Consider the following 17,648-nt stretch of genomic DNA (forward strand, 5'->3'; position numbering starts at 1 on the left):
TGTCACTGCTATTCTGGGCACTCCTCCCATTACAGCTCCCTGAGGTCTAACAGTGGTCAGTGGATGAGACCTGTGGGAACTGTGGTTTAAACCTATCCAGCCACCTGGTTTAGCTGGGGAGCTGATTCATATTTATTTTCAGATTGTGGGGGCTAATCTAGAAAATTAAGGAAGTGACAAGGGAAAAATGTATCTGAAGGGAAGGCCTTGGATAGTTGCCAGTCCTGAGAGGTTGTGTGTAGCCTCCATCCTCAGAGATGTGCAGAGCACAGCTGGACACAGCCCTGGCTCCCCCAAAATCCTCCATCCTCAGAGATCTGCAGAGCACAGCTGGACACAGCCCTGGCTCCCCCAAAATCCTCCATCCTCAGAGATGTGCAGAGCACAGCTGGACACAGCCCTGGCTTCCCCAAAATCCTCCATCCTCAGAGATGTGCAGAGCACAGCTGGACACAGCCCTGGCTCTGCCAAAAGCAGAGCTGGTGGCTGATGACAAGGTACCATGTGGTGCCTCCTCCAGACAGAGATGTTCCCTCCATCAGCAGCAGCAGCACCAAGCACACAGCAGGCAGGAAGAGCTGGGAATGCCAGGAGAGGGTTTTTCCTCAGGTCATCCCAGCCAGTGAATCAGGCAGCCTTCAGTGGCTGTGATATTGCAGCCATCCTTCACAGGTAATTTTTTTTTTCTCAGCAATGAGCTCCAAGTGTCCACACACAGAGCTTTCTGCTGCACAAGGTGGCCCAGCAAACCCTGCTGGGGCTGCCTGGTTTATCATTACTGCTCTCCTGGGAGGGCAGCCCAGTTAAACACTCCAATGCTCTGTTACATCCCTAAACCTGGGGGCAGTCCTCACCCAGGGCTCCTTGGGAGCACAGGGACACCCAGCTCGGCCTTGCAGGGAGAAGAAGAGCCGGGATCTTCCCCGAACACTTTCCCCCTTGGAACAGCTCTGCCAAAATTGGGGACAGCCAGAGCCAGCGACTGGTGCTGGAGCTCTTTGGCCCCAGGGGTTAACACTGAGCAGCACCGCACCTTGCTTTGTCCAGCAGAGACCGAGAAAAGGGGGGGAACATCCCTCCTGTGCCCTCCTAACCTGGACAAAACAGGTTTTTAATGAAAGCAGCACTGAATCACCATTCAGCCCATTGAGAGCGGGGGATATTCAATGCAAACAGGGTTGGTTGAAACTCTCCCGGACCGGCTCCCTCTTTGTCCCCCCGTGCGCCTGGGAAGGGGTGTGATCTCCGGGTAGGAGTGTCTGCGGTTAAGCCGAGGATTGAATTACCGAACAGAGCTGTTCCCCGGCTGACAAGGTAGCAGAGCAGGGAACAAAAGTGCCTTGGAGCTCGGCGGGGAGGAGGAGGAGGCGCTGGGCTTGTCGGAGAAGGGACCCCTGCGAGGACAGCGAGGTAAGCGAGCTCCTGCACCCTGCCAGTTTTGATGAGGCCAGAACTGTTTGATGACTTCGTTATGTGGGATGGGAAGAAACAAACAAAAAATTAATATGCTTGATACTTAAAAAATAATAAAATAATTAAAAATCCTGCGCTGTTACAAGGCAGGATGTGTCTGCTGGAAGGAGCCCACCCTGATTTCCATCGCTTGGGGCTGGAACAAGCAGCTCTGAGCTTGCCAAGGGCTCCCTGGCAGCTCCGAGGACACAACTTTTCCTTCAGCTCTCTGCACAGCCTGGCTTTGATTTCGTGCACAGCCAATTCCCAGCGATTTGTCCGGGCCTGGATTGTGCTGTGCTTTTGCTGCCCTGGGGATTTCCCAAAGCTCGCCTGCCTTTGGGGTGCAGCTATGGGTCCAGGCAGCCACAGAAAGTCTTTGGAAGTTCTCATCCGTGGGTTTTATTGTCATCTGATGGACAGATTGCTAATGGCCAGGCTGCTGTGCTCTGCAAACAGAATGTTTTCTCATCCTGCTCGTTCGAGATGCGAGTTGCACTGAGATAAAATTGAGTTGTAATGGAGTTGAGCTGCAGGCTCGCTTGCCAGTATTTTTCTTAGGCGTGCCTATTAGTAACATAAATATTTAACACCAAGGAGAGCTGATATGAATTAACATCTGTGGGAGGTTCACGCTTATTCAAGGCTGCCCTAACGCAGATGTAAACAAGTGTTACAGCAGCTGAAGCAAACTGGCCCCGCCAGAGCAGCGCTTGCATGGTGAATCACCCAGGTGCTTTTTACACAGCGCAGCTACATGGGCTGATTAGAGCCTGCAAATAGAGATTAGACAGTCAGAGGGCACTGGCTTTCCTCTTCCGCGGGGTTTTACCGTTCCCCCGGGATGCCAGGTGGAAGGCAATGCAAGGGCAGGCAGATCACAAAAAACCGTCTTGCCTCACCTTCCTCCTGGCAGAGCCAGGTGAGCTCCCCCCCTCCTCCTCCCTGCACAAACAGGATGCCTTTATCCTCCTCCGGCTCCCTTCTCACCGGCAGACACAGAGGTCTCATGATGTTTTTTGCCAGGCACGACTTGGAGGCAGCACTTGCCAAGGTCTCCTAGCTGGGAGCAAAGGTTTTGTGCCATGGCTGTGAGCAGTGTCACCCTGATCTCCTGCCTCCTCCTGGATCTTGGGGCTTTCTGCTTAGGCTGAGTCAATAAATCCCTGCTCTTGCTTGGCCAGGGATGCTGAAGATGTTCACAGCATCTCCTGCCCTTTTCCACGGAGCTGTGCAAGTTTGTCTGCACTTTGAGCATGGAAGTTGTTATCTTTTCTCTTATGGAACACCCATCCTGTGGTGATCCATGCCCAGCTGTGGAGGAGGCTGGCATGGAGCTTGGACACCTGGAAATGTGCTGGGGCTCAGCTGTGAGCTGGGCACATCCTGCTGGACCAAAAGCCTTCCCTCAGTTTCCAGAGTTAAATATGTGGTGACCCACTTGGAAACAGCCCTGAAATGCTCAGTGCAGTGAAAGGAGCTCAGGGCACAGCCAAAGCCTTGGTGTTACCTGCCCCAGCTGTGTTTTTGTCACCCCTGGGGAGCACTTGTGCCACCACTGACCCTCCTCAAGGTCCCTCCTTCAGGACATTTTTGTGTCAGCCTCCTGAGGTTCTCACTGGGCTGACACAAGGCACAGGCTGGGCTTTCCATGTCTGAATGTCCATCTGCTTGAGGAAGGACTCCAGGGTAGCCACACCACACCCAAAATATCTCTTTGTTTACTCACATGTATTCTTCAGCCTCTCTTGTCCCCTCAGAGGAGCAGATCCTTCGGTCACAAAGGGAGACACTCTCCCACAACTCATTAAAACCTCTCCTCTCATGAGCTCTCCATACAATACAACCCTGGAAATTGGCCTAATTATGGTTCATCCTGGATGATTAAACATTTCTACTGTATTTCCACCCATTCTGGGTGTGAAAGGGATGCAGAAAGGTGTGAATATTATCATTTCAAGTCTTTGGCATCTTTCACTCTGAAAAGCCCAGGCATCAGGAGCTGTGCATCTAATTCAGTTGCCTTGATTTCCAAGGATCTCTGCTTGTAACAGAAACCCTCTTTCTGTTACCTGTCTTTATCTGAGCCTCTTCAGGCTTATCTGAGCAGAGCTGGGTACAGTGACAGTGGAATTTGTTATTACCTTATAGCCACGTCAGGGATGTGACACGTGGGGGACCTTAAATTGCATGGTTGGGCTCCATCCTGGGCAGTTCCTGTGGAAGGAGCTATTCACAGCAGTTGACCTCTTCTACCTAAAAATGTCCTGTTGCCATGCCCTGGGATGAAAGGAGAGGTTTGTGCCTGGCCCTTTATTTAAAACTGCTCTTGCAAACACAGCTGCACAGGGTAGGAAGCAGGCAGGGCTGGAATTCTGTTCTTTTTTGGGTTAGAGAGATTGTTTGGGTACCCATCTTTCCTTTGGGAGTGTGCAGAGCCTGAATTACTGTCCTTTGTTGCCATCTCAGCCATCCCAGTCTGTCAGATACCTGGTTCCCTTCCTGGTGCTCACACAAAACTGCCCTGGGCAGCTCCAGGTGGGAAAGGTGGTCCAGGATGAGTGACTCTGCCTAAAGGAGTTTTGCAGCATTTTCAGGGATGTTTTACTCCCCTGCTGCTCTCTCTGCTTTCATTTCTGCCCAGAGGAGCTGAGTGGTCCCTCCAAGGTCCCAGGAGAGCCAGGAGCAGCCTGAGAGCCCCCCTGGGATTGGAAGGGCTGGGTGACCCAGTGACAAGCACAGCTCAGGTGTGGGGTGAGCACAAACCTGCAGGTGACACTGCTGTGGGTGAGGGCTGCCAGAAAGGTGTGTGCTGCTGGTGCTCCTCTGAGAGCAGATCCTGGGGAGGGCTGGCTCTGCTTCTGAGACCTTAGAGCTCAGAAAAGGCAAATCACAGCCTGGCTCAGCACCCATCCCACTGGCAGCTTGGCCTGGGCTAGCTGGTCCCCTTTTGTTCTGACCCAGGTCAGCTGCCTTTCATTAGAGTTGTGTCAGCCAGCACTCACAAGGGATGAGCTTCCCTTTGCTGCTTGAGAAACAAAACTGCCCCCTGAATGAACCTTTTACACCTCACTGGGCCAGAGATGGAAGTGCAGAGTCACCCACAGAGCACCTGCTTGGGTCCAGGGCTTTTCATTTGCAATCCAAAATTGGGGTTTTGTTTTTGTTTTTTCTTTTCTTTTTTTTTTTTTTTTTTAATGGAAGTCCTGGGTTTCTCTTCCCTGTCTTGATGTCATGCTTGCAGGTCTGAGCTGGGACAAAACTGAAACAGTCCCTGCTTTTTGGTAGGTAATATTAATGTTGCCACTTTCCACTGGGAAACCAGTGCTCTTGAGCCAGTTCTCTCAGTGGAGGCAGAGCATCTCCCCTGCTCCATCACCACCAAAAAAAGGTCCTGTGGGCAAAGGCTTATTAAACTTGCTCACATACACGTGTGAATTCTTAATATAAAACTGTTATGTGCAGCAGCAAAAATCCTGACTCCTAGACTTGTTTTTTGAGAAGGATGGGCCTGGTGGGCACTGGCAGCTGGGTTTAAAGGAGGTTTTATTTATGGCATTTGTCTCAGTTCATGCTGGCAGAATGTTGGGGCACAGAGGATGGGACTGAGCCCCAAACTTTGGGAGAGCAGGAGGGAAGTGTGGCCAGCTGGGCTCTCCACCCAGGGGTTTTCCTGCAAGTCCCTCCTGTCCAGGATTCACTGGATCTGCCCTAGAGCAAACACCAGGATGAGGGGAACCATCCCTCCTCAGACTTCTTGTGCAGCTGAAACTGGCACCCAGGAGAAGGTGGATAAATCCCAGTCTCTACCCCCCTCTCCTCCCCTTCCTGCAGGCTCAGCTGGGAAAATGTAATTTCTTTGAGGTTTTCTCCTTCCTTTAAGCTTTTGAAGAGCAGGTGCTCCCCTGTGAACAAACACACTTTCTCTCCTCCCTGATGTCTCAGCTCTGGTTTTATTTAACCTGCAGCCATGGGGTTAAATAATGCTCTGCTAAAATGCTGATGTGGGAGAGGGTGGTGACTCTTTTTTGTGGAGGTGGTGAGTAACTGGGAGTTAGTTAGAACCTGAACCACTTCCCTGGAAACCAGGAAAAGGAGTTAAAATGGCTTTGCTTTCCTTCTGTGTGCATCTCCTGCCTTTGGATGCAGGGCTGGTCCTGAGCCAGGAATCTCTCCCTTTCACCAGAGGAGAAAGAGCTAAAAGAAAGGGGAGATTTGTTCCTGCTGAATTGGCAAGCTGCCTGCTCACCTTTCCCTTGGGATGGCTCCCTGCTGTTGCTGACTCACAAACCCCACGGAGAGGGGCTGGAGGTGCAATGGATCCCTCTGAAGGAGGTGTGCACCAAGCTGAAATTTGTTATTTGGCAAAAATGCACCTGGCAGCACGCCAGCTCAATGCAGAAGGTTTTTAACAGCTTCTTGTGCCTGTTTTTTTTTTTCATGGATCTTCAGAGAGGTGAGTTTGTGTCACTATAGGACAAGAAACAACACGAGCACACACTGCTGCTCTCCTGGGGGAAAAGGGGAAGTTTAATTTCTGACTCCAGCATTTATAGATTTCCAAAAGTGACAGTGGATTGGAGGGTGACAGTGCCACCTCTCCAATGACACTGGACAAACCAACAGTCCATCAAATCTCTCCTCTTCTATAAAAGAATGCAAAACAATAAGTTATTTGCAGAAAGCGTGTGAGAAAGTTTGCTACAAAAATGTGAACATCAGAAGGCTCAGAAAATCCTAAAAAATCAGAGCGACAGGTTTGCACAGCAAGAGTTTGTTATCAGCCACAGGGGCTGATCTCAGGGAGAGCTTCCTGCAGCTCAGCCTTTGGGAAAGCTTTGAGTCTTTGAGGGATGCAGAGATCCTGCCTGCCTGGAAGAGCCTCCTGCCTTCAAAGACATCCTGGGGAGGAAGGGAAAGAATTCAGCCAGGAGCTGCGTGGGTGCTGTGACCTGTGTAGGACAGCAGGGAGCCTGCCAGCCCCACCTGCAGCCAAGGGGCTCTGCCTTGTCCAGAGCCAGCCACTGCTGAGCTCTGGTGAGTGTGGAAACTCAGAGCACATGACTTGGGAGCTGGGGCTGAAGTCAAAGTTCTGATTTAATTGTCAGTGCATTGTTCCCACATTGTGAGAAGTTTGCTGGGACAATGCAGCTCCATGGTTCCCAGGACAAGCAGTCAGCTGGTAAAATTTTAGAGGGAAGACTCAGAAGTAGCAGCAGTTTTGGGGAAAAAACAATCTGCTCTTACAAATCAGTTTCCCAAGACTGTCTGCTTAAAGATCAGGCTGCTGGAACTCCACCAGCAGTGAGATAAACAGAGGGGGACCAGGGGGATCATGGAGAGAGGTGTGGAGAGATGAGCAATATTCCCTGGGTGGAGTGAGGTGTTGAGCTAGAATTTATTTCAGGTGGAAATGCAGCTGCAGGGACTGGTCAAAGTCAGAGGAGATAAATCATGAGATGCCTTCCCTTCTAAATCAGGAGGAAGTCAGAGAGGGAGATGAGATCCAGATTGAGGGCTGGTGCAGCTGGGAAGGTGGTTATTTCCCAGCAAGCTGGTATTTCCTGGTGCTCTTTGCTTTTATGTTAGGAACAATGGAGGGACTGGAGGATTAGTGCCAAGTCCATCCTCAGCAGGGGCTGAAAGGTGAAGCTCACAGCCTCAGTGGTTTTCTGGGAATGGCCAAGTATCAGCTGCTGAGTGTGAGATGCCAGAAATGGCCAGGAGGTGAAGGCACAGGTTGTAGGAAGTCACACTAAGCCAGAGGTTTGTTTCTTGTAGGGCCTGGGTTGGTGGTTGGAGATGGGGCAAATTTCCAGGGTTCAAGGGACAGAGCAACCAGGTCCCTGAAACGCTGCTCAGCTTCTTTTCAGACAGGGCAGAATGGTTACTGCTCTTCCAGAGCCTGAGGCTTTCCTTGGCCAGGTGAATCCAGGTTTCTGCATCCTTTGAATGTACTGAATAGGGAATTGAAACCTCTCCTGGGCTGTAGAGCACTTACAGTTTGAGAGGCCATCATTAACATTAAACCATCTCTTCATCCCATGCCCTTATGTCCTCCCTCACCTTAACCTCAGCATCCCAGCCCAGGAGCAGAGAACAGAAAACAAACACCAGTCTGCTGTGGGGTCAGGCAGCTGCTGGTGTGGTGATCCCTGGCAGCCACTCATGGAAAAAGGGGAAATCCTGCCCCACTTGAACCAGTGAAATCCCCTCTTATCTCCAGAGCCACTGACCCTGAGGAGAGGAGCCCAATCTCAGTTCATCCCATCCAATGCCCCAGCTCAGGTTTTGATCCAGACTAAAGTTTAAAAAAACCCTTCAAACCATTCCAGGATCCATCCTGATGAACCTGTAGCATGGACAGGGGATCATTTCTGACCAGGGGAGGTGGCTGAAGCTCGAGGGCCAGTCCAAGTGTTTGCCTGATTCCAAAGCCATGGGAAGGAGCAGCTTGCTGGGAGTGCAGCACCTGAGCAGCAGCTCCTGGCCACAGAGCCTGAGGAGCTGAGCCCAGCCACTCACCCATCTCATTTCAAAGACATTAAGTAAAGCCAAGCCTGCCAGCTTCCCTAATAAGCTGTTCCAGTGTTTAATTGCCCACCATGATCAGAAATAGCATCTTATTTCAAAGCCTGCTTTACGTAATTTTAGCTGCCAGGCAACAGCTCTTTCCAGGAAGGCTGAAGTGCTCTCTGTGGTCACCCAGGCGTGTCTGGGCAAGGCCCTGTCCTTGGCTTGGGGGCCACACTGAGCTCCTGAACCTGGACCTCACAGGGCTTGGAGCAGGAGGATGAGCTGAGCTCTGCTTTTTCCTCTTTTCCCATCCCCACCGTGCAGGTCCTGTTCCTTGCCCTCCCCACCAGGCTCCAGCACATCCAGCACAGGTTGGAGGAAGGTCTTAGAGCTCCAGCACATCCAGCATAGGTTGGAGGAAGGTCTTGGAGTGTGTGACACCATGAGAGCAGACAAGCCCCACAGCTGGCTCTCCCTACCCATGATTTTCCTGTGGTATAAAAGCTGCTTTTTCTCCTCTTGGAACAGAGGACAGCTTAGCCAGGCTGAGTGCTGAACTTCTGGACAGTCACAGTTCCTGAGCTGTAGCTGATGAGCCACAGGAGGGAACTCCAGGGTTCAGTTTCACTCCTCTGGGCAAAACAAGAGTTAACCACTGTCCTCTCTGCAAACATAAAATAGCACCGACTTGGGCCCAGGTGCCCAACTATAGTGGAGACAATGAAAGCAATTCAACAGCCCCTGCTTTACCTCATCTAATGCCAGTCCAAGTATTCCCAATAATTAGGCCTTTCAGCCTGGAAAGGCTGGAGCTACAGCTGCTTCCTATTTTCCCAAAGCTGTACAGAGCATTAGTCATTTTATTACTGTGACTACGGCCAAAGCCCAGGCCAGCCAAACCAGCCCAAATTCAGAATGTGCTTCAGGAGCTGGAAATGCTCCCCTGTCCCCTTTTGGAGTCCTGGCTTTTTCCTCCCCACCCAAACAGGCCAGGACTGCCTGGAGAAATGTCCTGCAGGGTCTGGGTTCCTGGTGTGGACTGAGCTGACCCAGGGATGCTGGCACTGCCACCCCAGGCATTAATCATTAACCAGCCTTGGGAGCCACCTTGACACTCCATTAGTCATGTAGTCCTTCCTGAAGGTGAAGCTTTTCCTGGTGCTGTGCAGGTTGGAGGGGGGATGAGGGCTGGATTTAGCAAGCAGGAGTGTTGCTGTGGTTTTGGCAGTGCACAAAGGGCAGTGGGTGTGAGGGGGACCCATTTGCCCTCACCCACCAGCTTTGCTGCCTGGATTGTGCCAGGACAAGCTTTGATTTTAGCTCTGGGGGCTCCAGGTGCCCCTGGCTGTAACATCCAGCCAAGGGCCAGCCACTGGTGTTCGGTTTCCAGGTTCTCTGCCCTCGGTCAAGAGCAGCATTTGATCTTTGCAATTTCATTTATAGCACCTTAACCAAGTGGTGATGACCCAGCAGAGCAGCTTCAAGCCAGAAGTTGCCTTTGCTGTGCAGTGGCCACCTCTGAGCCCACATTCAAGGGGTGAACTTTTCTCCTCTTCCCATGCAGGGAGGAAAATTTCCCTGGAAATGGTGGCAATGGGAGAGGCTGGCCCTGGAGGTGGAAATTGAGTAGTTGCATGTTATTAATGTGGGGGCAGAGAGATGAGCTAGAGCTGCTTCTCTCCTCCCTTCACAGGTAAAGCTGTGCCTGCCCAAGGAGGCAAATCCATCCCCATAACCTGTGACTGTCCCTGGTGAATTCCTGCCACTGGAGCAGTTGACTCACAGCTTCTTGGCAATTTGCATTTCACCTAATGCTGAGCAAAACTGGTTTGACTAAAATAAGGGCTGCCCCAGACACTGCTGTTGAAACCCCACAGTGAATGCCCCAAGACTCTTAACATCCCTTTTTTTGTTCTTTTTAAATGCTAAAAGTTTCTGCCCTTCATGATTTCAGACAGATGGAAAGATTTCACTCCATAAGTACCAGATTTCCTGTCTGGACAGGAGTTGAATTACGGGATCATCTGATGAAAGCCCCACATTAAATCATTAATGAAATGAGCTGTTTGATTATGTAAGTCATGTTCCTATTATTTCTAACTTGGCCACTGGCTGAAAGAAGCTGGAAAGTCCAGAGAAACAGCCAACCTTGTCTGTGATTCACACTCCCCCAGCTAAAGCACTTAGGAGGAAGGGAGGGACACCATTTCTCAGAAGAGTGGGAAGTCAGCACCACTTGTGAGGTTTCAGATGGAGAAAGGATCCCCAGGAGTGAAGGAGATCCAAGATCCTTGTTTTCACTCAGGCAGGTTTGGCTGGGGATCTGTGGAGCACTGCTGGCTCTCAGAGGGCTCTGTCCTACACCACTGCCTGTGGCCAGAGGGATCTCAGCATCCTTTGGGGTAATTTCTCCAGGAGAGGTTGGGATGCTGAGAGAAGCAGGGATCCAGCTGTGTCTCACAGCTGGCCAGCTGCTGGCTTCCTGAGCTGTGAGCAGGAGAGCAAGGTGCCTGCTGCCTTCCACAGGGAGAAGTGTCAGCAGTGCTAAAAAACTTCTCTGCACTCAAATATAAATGTCTTTACTGGCTTTGTTTTCAGGTCCTTTCTGTTTGGATGCTGGAAGGAAAAACCCCTAAATAAATTTAAAAGATAGCTGAGGGAAGGAGGCTTCACTTGGGTTTTTCTTTGATAGGGAACTTTTGAATGTGATATTAAAAGAGAGGTGTTTGGCTAAGATCTGAACTAAGACCATGGTTTTGTATTTAGTTCCTGATAGCCCTGTAGGTGAGTCAGGACACCATTCAGAACAGTCTGTCTCCTCTGTGGACACTGAAATATCTTCCTGGATCTGCCTTTTAATCTGCGTGGGTGTCAATCACCTTTCTGGGAATTGAATGGAAAAATGTCTTTTTTTTTTTTTGTCCTTGCTGTTTGTTTTCCTGCCTGGAAGCTCTCTGGAGGACCAGAGAGGGAGCTGAAGGTTGCTGAATGTGTTCCTGAGGCCTGATGGACTCTTGTGTGTTCAGGAAGGGGTGAGCACCTCTGACTCCTGCTGCTGAGCGCTGCCAGGCTGTGCCTGCTCAGGTAGCAGAGAGGTGCTGGGGCTGTGCTCAGAGCACCCCAGGAAACACCTGCACCTCCCTACTGCCTGAGCAAGGAGCCAGGGTCTGGGAGGTCTGGATGGACCAATGTTCCTGCCTGTGGCAGCATTTTTAGAGCTCTTCCTTAGTGTTCAACCTCTTCAGGGTGACCAGCACTTGGTGCTCGTAACAGGAGCAATGAAGACCTTCTGGCAGGGATCACAGCTGTGCTCCTGCCCTCCTTCAGAGGAACAGTGAGCTGTGTTTTCTCTGGGGGCTGGGCCTGGGTTTGTGAGCAGGACTGGCTCACAGAAAGGCTGGGGTGGGTTGTGGCCCTGCACAAACACAGCCTGTCCCGTGGCTGCTGCAGCAGAGCCAGCTCAGTAAGATCCAACTCCACGTTTCTATGGACTTTGCTTTGGGGATTTCATTTGTTTCTGGAAGTTGCCCTGTAAACAGGCTGGGTTATGAAGTTGTTTCTTGGGCAAAAACCTCAGCAGTAGGAACAGGGAGCATAGCTAAAGATAGTTCTTTTTTTTTCCCCACAACTGGTGGGTATGATAGAGGATGGATGGGAGATCTCTACCCATTAGAGGGAAGAAGACACAAAAACCATCTCAAATATTCTCAGACTATATATAGGAGATATATATATATATATATATATATAGATAGATATATATATATATATATATATATAGGATAATATATATTGGAGATATATATCTATATCCTATATATATCCTTAATATAAAGCTAAAAGCTGCACACCAAAACAGAACAGAAAAGCCTAAAACCCAGGGTATCAGGTTGAGCTGGCTTGGGGGCTGAGGGTGCCTCTGCCATGGTCACTGCCCTGCACTGAGAGGACCCTGGGGGTGATCCCATGGCCTTGCACTCACTGTCACCTTGACTGTCACCAAATCCCTCTGTGGTTTTTCCTGCTCTGGATGGAACACTTTCTCTGTGTCATCCCTTCTCTGACTGGTTCTGGTTTCCTGGGAGGACAGGAAACCTCAGGTTGTGTGGGCAGCCTGAAACCTGCTTCTTCCCCATGGAGGCAGCAGAGCTCAGGGAGATGCTGGGATTTGTGTAAAACAGACATTCTGGTTATTGTTTGGATCCCTCTGTGTGCTGCTGTGCCTGCATGGAGCTGGGAGCCTGGTGCCCTGCCCTGAGATTCCTGTCTGAATTTACACCTGAATGTTGGCCTGAAGTAGAAGAGCTTCCTTCCTTGGGCTCCCAGTGCCCCAAGGCCAGGAGACCTGACCTGACTGACTGCAGTGACTGGCCCAGGGGTCACAGGGCTCCTGGAGGTGCTCTCCTGTCTCCTCTACTCCTTGTGCCATGCTGGGAACAAACCAGTACTGGTGTCAGGTCCAACAGCCCAGTGGATCCTTTCCACCTGTTCAAATCCAGGGAAAATAATCCCCAATGGATCCTTTCCCTTTTTTCAAATCCAGGGAGAATAATCTCCAATGGATCCTTTCCACTTTTTCAAATCCAGGGGGAATAATCCCCAATGGATCCTTTCCACTTTTTCAAATCCAGGGAGAATAATCTCCAATGGATCCTTTCCACCTTTTCAAATCCAGGGAGAATAATCCCCCAGCCAAACAGCAGTGTCCTATCAGTGTTTGCTGGGCTGGGATCCCATACTTTGCTTGACCCTTCATGAGCATGGAAAGCCTGGGAATGGGTGTTCATCCTATCTACCTGTTAATAGCAGAGACAGAGGCATTTCAAAATGTGGATTTTCTGTATTAAACCTGCTCTGATGGCAAGAGGAGCCCAGCTGACCAGCACACTCACTGTTGCATCTAATTATGTCATTATTCTGAGTTTTGTTCTTCCTTTGCCTTCCAGCTCAGCCTGCAGGATGACAGACGGTGACACAAACCTCCCAAGCATCGAGAGGAAGCTGGGACTGCAGATATGGGGCATAGAGGTAGGACAAGAGGGATGGCACATGTCCTCTGTCACAGTCATGGCACACGTTCCTCTGCACATCTGGGTGTTTATGTTTCAGGGAAGATTAATTCTTGCACTAATCTGTGTGGGAAAAGAGGGTCCTAAAGATAAGATACAGTGGGAAACAGACAGAGTATTTCCCCATGAAATGTTCAACATGTTATTGTTTTGGTTTCCTGCTCTGTGAAACGGAGATGATAATGTTTACAAAGGAAACAGGAATGTGGTGGGACTGCAGTAATTCCTCCAGCACTGGAGGCTTTTCTCACCCCTTTTTGGAATCAATGCAAGGCTGCTTTAACACACCAGAAATTCCCTGTTTCACCAAGATGAGTTATCCATAGGTAGTCTTAGTCCACACCAGCAGCTGCCACAGGGAAGACACCAATTTTTGCATCAAAGGCATTCCATGGGGTCTATTTGTACTTCTTCCTTGCCTTTCACTGTCACTGCAAGGAGAGGTTCTGCAGCTTGTGAGGTTGCCTTTTTGCTGGTGGTGGTATCTGATGTTGGATTGGACCCAAGCTGTGCTCAACTCTGCCTTTTTTGCCCCAATTCACCAAGAACATTCCCCTGCAATGAGAGTGGGTTTAGACTGAGGTCCAGAATCCCCTCAGGGGAGTAGTGGGAAGAGGCTCCAACATCTCCAGGTGATATTCAGCAGTCCCAGCCATGATCCAAATATCACAGGGCCTTCCCCTTTCCATTTCTCTGCAAATGCAAAGCACTGCACTGAGCTGCTTTCAGAGGATCTGTAATTAGAGCTGTGTGGGTTCACAGGGGTCAAGCTTGTGCTGGGAGACAAGTCAGGCCAGCAGAAGAAGGCATGGCTCTAATTTCAGGGGACCTCAGAGCTGCGTGGGGACTGGTGGGTGGCACAGCCAGGCACCTGTGCTGGCCAGGCATGGCTGCTTAATTCTGCACTTGTGCCAGAGGAAATCTGCAGTTAGGGTCTGGAGGAGGGAGGGACCATCAGTGTCCTCAGCTCTGTGTTTTCTCAGCTGGTTGCCCTGAGCCCCTAGCAGATTGAATATCCTCACCAAGTGCTGAAAGTTATCCTGGAACTCAGGGGCACTGAGCAAAGAACTGTGCTCAGAACTAAACCTGGGATGAGATGTGCTCACTCTCCTGGGAAATTCCCTACTAATAAAAAATTTGTAGGGAATTTAAAATAAATAAAATTTTTAAATTAAAAAAAAATTGTAGGGAAATTCCCTTCAACTGCAAGGTCTGGAGCACTTCAGCCTGAGCCCCAGGTGTAGATCTACAGGACAGCACAAGGGCAAGGACACTAAAACGTACTTGTCAGTCTCTCCAAGCAAAATCATCATTTTCCATTCTCACTCCTTAGTATTTTGAATATTTCCTCCAGAATTGGCTTTTCCCAGCTCACAAACTCAGCCCTGATTCTTCCTTCCCCACACGCTGATTGTCACCTCAGTGCTTTGTGCAGCCCAGCCTGTCCTGTTTCATACACACCAACTTCTGGCTCTGCCCTTTTAGCAATGACCCCCACCTCTGATTTCCTTACAGAACATGAAGATGGTTCCTGTACCTGAAAAAGCTTATGGGACTTTTTTTGAAGGAGACTGCTACATCATTTTGCATGTAAGTAAGACAGCAAACACTGCTCTCTGTTGGGCAACTGGCTCAACCCTTTTTATTTAGATCTGCCTTGGTTCCTAGGTACCCTGTCTTGTGGAAAATGCACTGTTGAAGTGGTTGTGCATGTGTGCTCACCATCTAATCATGGATCTGAATTTCAGTGGCTGTTGAGACAACACTGCCTGTTTAGTAAATCAGAAGTTCAGAGAAGCCATTAACTTAGTAATTCATTAGAAGTGTTTATCTTCCAATCAACTGAGTCATGCCCAGGCATGGCAAAATGACCAGTACATTCCTGGAAAACTCAGCCAAGGCCCACATTTAAATGATTTATGGGAGTCCTTGGGGGATGTGGGATGTGACCAGCTGGAGGGTCTCCTTTTTTAGCAGGTGATGTGGGCCATGAAGATGCTCCATGTCGTGTGTCATGTAAGCAGCAGAGGCTTTGCAGCCCATCCCGTGTCCCCATAAGGACACTTCAGCCCCACCCAAATTTGGTCCAGACCTTCCTGCAGCCAGCTGAACCTGAGCTGGCTTGAAGGAGTGCTGAGAACCAGCTCTGCTCTGTGCAAATCTGAGCCTCGTGGTCTCAGATTTTGGCAGGAGGATGACGTGTTACCCTCACCTCCTAAAATCCCTTCCAAATCTTTTCATCTGCGTGGAGCAACCCAGGTCCCACTGAACCCAAACCCATCAGGTGGTGGAGACCAGAAGCATTTCCCACTTCCTGGGTCTGAGTGTGCCTCCTGCAAACATCTCTGTCAGTGGAGAAGCAGCACCACCTCCAGTGCCCCACAATAACCAGCTGCACATCCCCCGTGTGCCAGGATGGGAAGGCAGGCTGGGATAGCAGGATGTGTCTCCTGCTCAAATGCCCCACACACATGCCTCTAGGGTACCTTCAGAGTGCTGAAACCCTGAGTTACAGGCCCACCAACACATGCTTAGAGCAGAATACTGGAGTCCTTGCAGGGAGCTGGCAGTGTAAATATGGATTTTGATGCTCACAGGCTCAGCTTCTGTTGCAACAACTTCTCCAGGCAGAAGAGCCCTTCATCAGCCCACTATTCTTCTTTTCCCTGGAAGACAGGAGGGTAAAAACACTCATCTGTGCATTCTGCCTCTTTACTGGAGCCCTTCCAAATAATGATTGTCCGTGGGACAGTGGGACTTTGATCATCTTCAATAGCAATGTATTAAATTGAGTGATTTTTCCACAAATTAATTATTTGTGCCTGAGGAGCAGAGCTGTATTTTATTCAACTCCTTCCGCTGTGTTTCACTGTGGTATCACTGCACAAAGCAAATAAATAGAATTTAGTGTCAAATCCAGCTTATAAAATGAGCTGTTATTATCTTTCCCAGGTGTCCACAATAGGATTTAACACAGTGGGTGCAGAAAAAATAACTGGCACAACTCAAATACCACTGAGCACACCTTCTTCTCAGCCTGCTTGCCTCCTTTTTCTAGGCTGCTGGGGTTTTCTGTAATAAGATGAATCCCAGCATGCACACACTGGCTCAGCTTCATTTGGAGTTATGTCTGTTTTGCAAGTCAGCAGGAATTCCAAGGCAGTTTGTGCTGCTCTGTCATGAGCTATGAGAACAACAACAGGAAAGAAGGGGTAGCATCTCCAGGCAAATTAATAGCAGTGTGCATTGCATTTCAAAAGATGGTTTGTGAGAAGAATCTGCTTTAAGTCTTAATATCAAAATGTACAATAGTAGAACAAGCTGAACACATTAATTGCACGGGCGCTCAGTTTTCCTTGAGAATGGGTGTTATAAAAGAATATCAAACAGAAACATCCTTCAGTTGAGTTTATAAAACCCATACATTGCTCTGCTGAGTGAGGAGAGCTCCAGGTTGAGCTCCCAGGGAGTGTCTGAGGCTCTGTCCTCTGTCCCCTCGCCCAGGACAAAGGCAGAACTGGGAAACTCCGTGGTCACTTGGTTTTCCAACTCTAAAATGTTTTCATTCAGGGGCGCTCGGTTTTCCTTGATAATGGGAGTTATAGAAGAATATCAAACAGAAACATCCTTCAGTTGAGTTTATAAAACCCATACATTGCTCTGCTGAGTGAGGAGAGCTCCAGGCTGAGCTCCCAGAGAGTGTCCGAGGCTCTGTCCTCGCTCCTCTTGCCCAGGAGAAAGGCAGAACTGGGAAACTCCGTGGTCACTCTGTTTTCCAACACAAAAATGGGCTGTGCCTTCACCTGGACTTGTCCTTCCCCCTCTTGCAGACCAAAAGGAGCTCCCGTGGCTCTGCCGTGGATCTGCACTACTGGATTGGCAAGGACTCCTCTCAGGACGAGCAGGGCGCCGCGGCCGTGTACGTGACCCAGCTGGACGCGGCGCTCGGGGGCAGCCCCGTGCAGCACCGCGAGGTGCAGGGACACGAGTCCGAGACCTTCCAGAGCTACTTCCGCCACGGCATCATGTGAGTGCCACCAAGTGACCCACGCCGAGGTGGGCTGTGGCCCCTGGGGTTCCCTCTGCTTCTCTCTAAGTCTCAGAGACATCCATATCTCAAAAATGTGGTGAATATGGAATGCACAGAATGACCGGGTTGGAAGAGACCTTCAAGATCATCCAGCCCAGCCCCAACACCTCAACTAAAACATCTCACCACATCCAGTCTGTTTTTAAACACATCCAGGGATGGGGACTCCACCACCTCCCTGGACAGACCATTCCAGAACTTTATCACTCTTTCTGGGAAAAACTTTTCCCTGCTATCCAAACTGTATTTCCCTTGGTGCAGCTGGAGGCTGTGAGCTCTGGGTGTGTCAGTGCTGCTGCAGACAGAGCCCAGCCCCAGCTGAGCACAGGCACCTTTCAGGAGCTGCGAGAGTGATGGGGGCACCCCTGAGTCTCCTTTTCTCCAGGCTGAGCACCCCCAGCTCCCCCAGGGCTCCTCTCAGGGTTTGTGTTCCCAGCCCCTCTCCAGCCTCGCTGTCCCCTCTGGATGTGCTCAGTGTCCCAAGGTCCTTCCCGAGCTGAGGGCCCAGAGCTGGGCACAGC

The 17,648-nt window shown here is 50.1% G+C and overlaps 1 protein-coding gene across 1 annotated transcript in view; it reads left to right on the forward strand.

Moving 5' to 3' along the window:
* Window positions 1-1,244: 1,244 nt before the first annotated feature.
* Window positions 1,245-17,648, forward strand: part of VILL (villin like) — a 35,891-nt gene continuing 19,487 nt past the window's right edge. The window contains exons 1-4 of the mRNA XM_050970405.1: window positions 1,245-1,410; window positions 12,915-12,996; window positions 14,553-14,627; window positions 16,868-17,064. Of these exons, the coding sequence (XP_050826362.1) occupies window positions 12,928-12,996; window positions 14,553-14,627; window positions 16,868-17,064 (341 nt within the window). The 5' untranslated portion in view covers window positions 1,245-1,410; window positions 12,915-12,927. The remainder of the gene's footprint in view (window positions 1,411-12,914; window positions 12,997-14,552; window positions 14,628-16,867; window positions 17,065-17,648) is intronic.

The sequence above is a fragment of the Serinus canaria genome, chromosome 2, assembly GCF_022539315.1.
Source record: "Serinus canaria isolate serCan28SL12 chromosome 2, serCan2020, whole genome shotgun sequence".
Lineage (NCBI taxonomy): Eukaryota > Metazoa > Chordata > Aves > Passeriformes > Fringillidae > Serinus > Serinus canaria.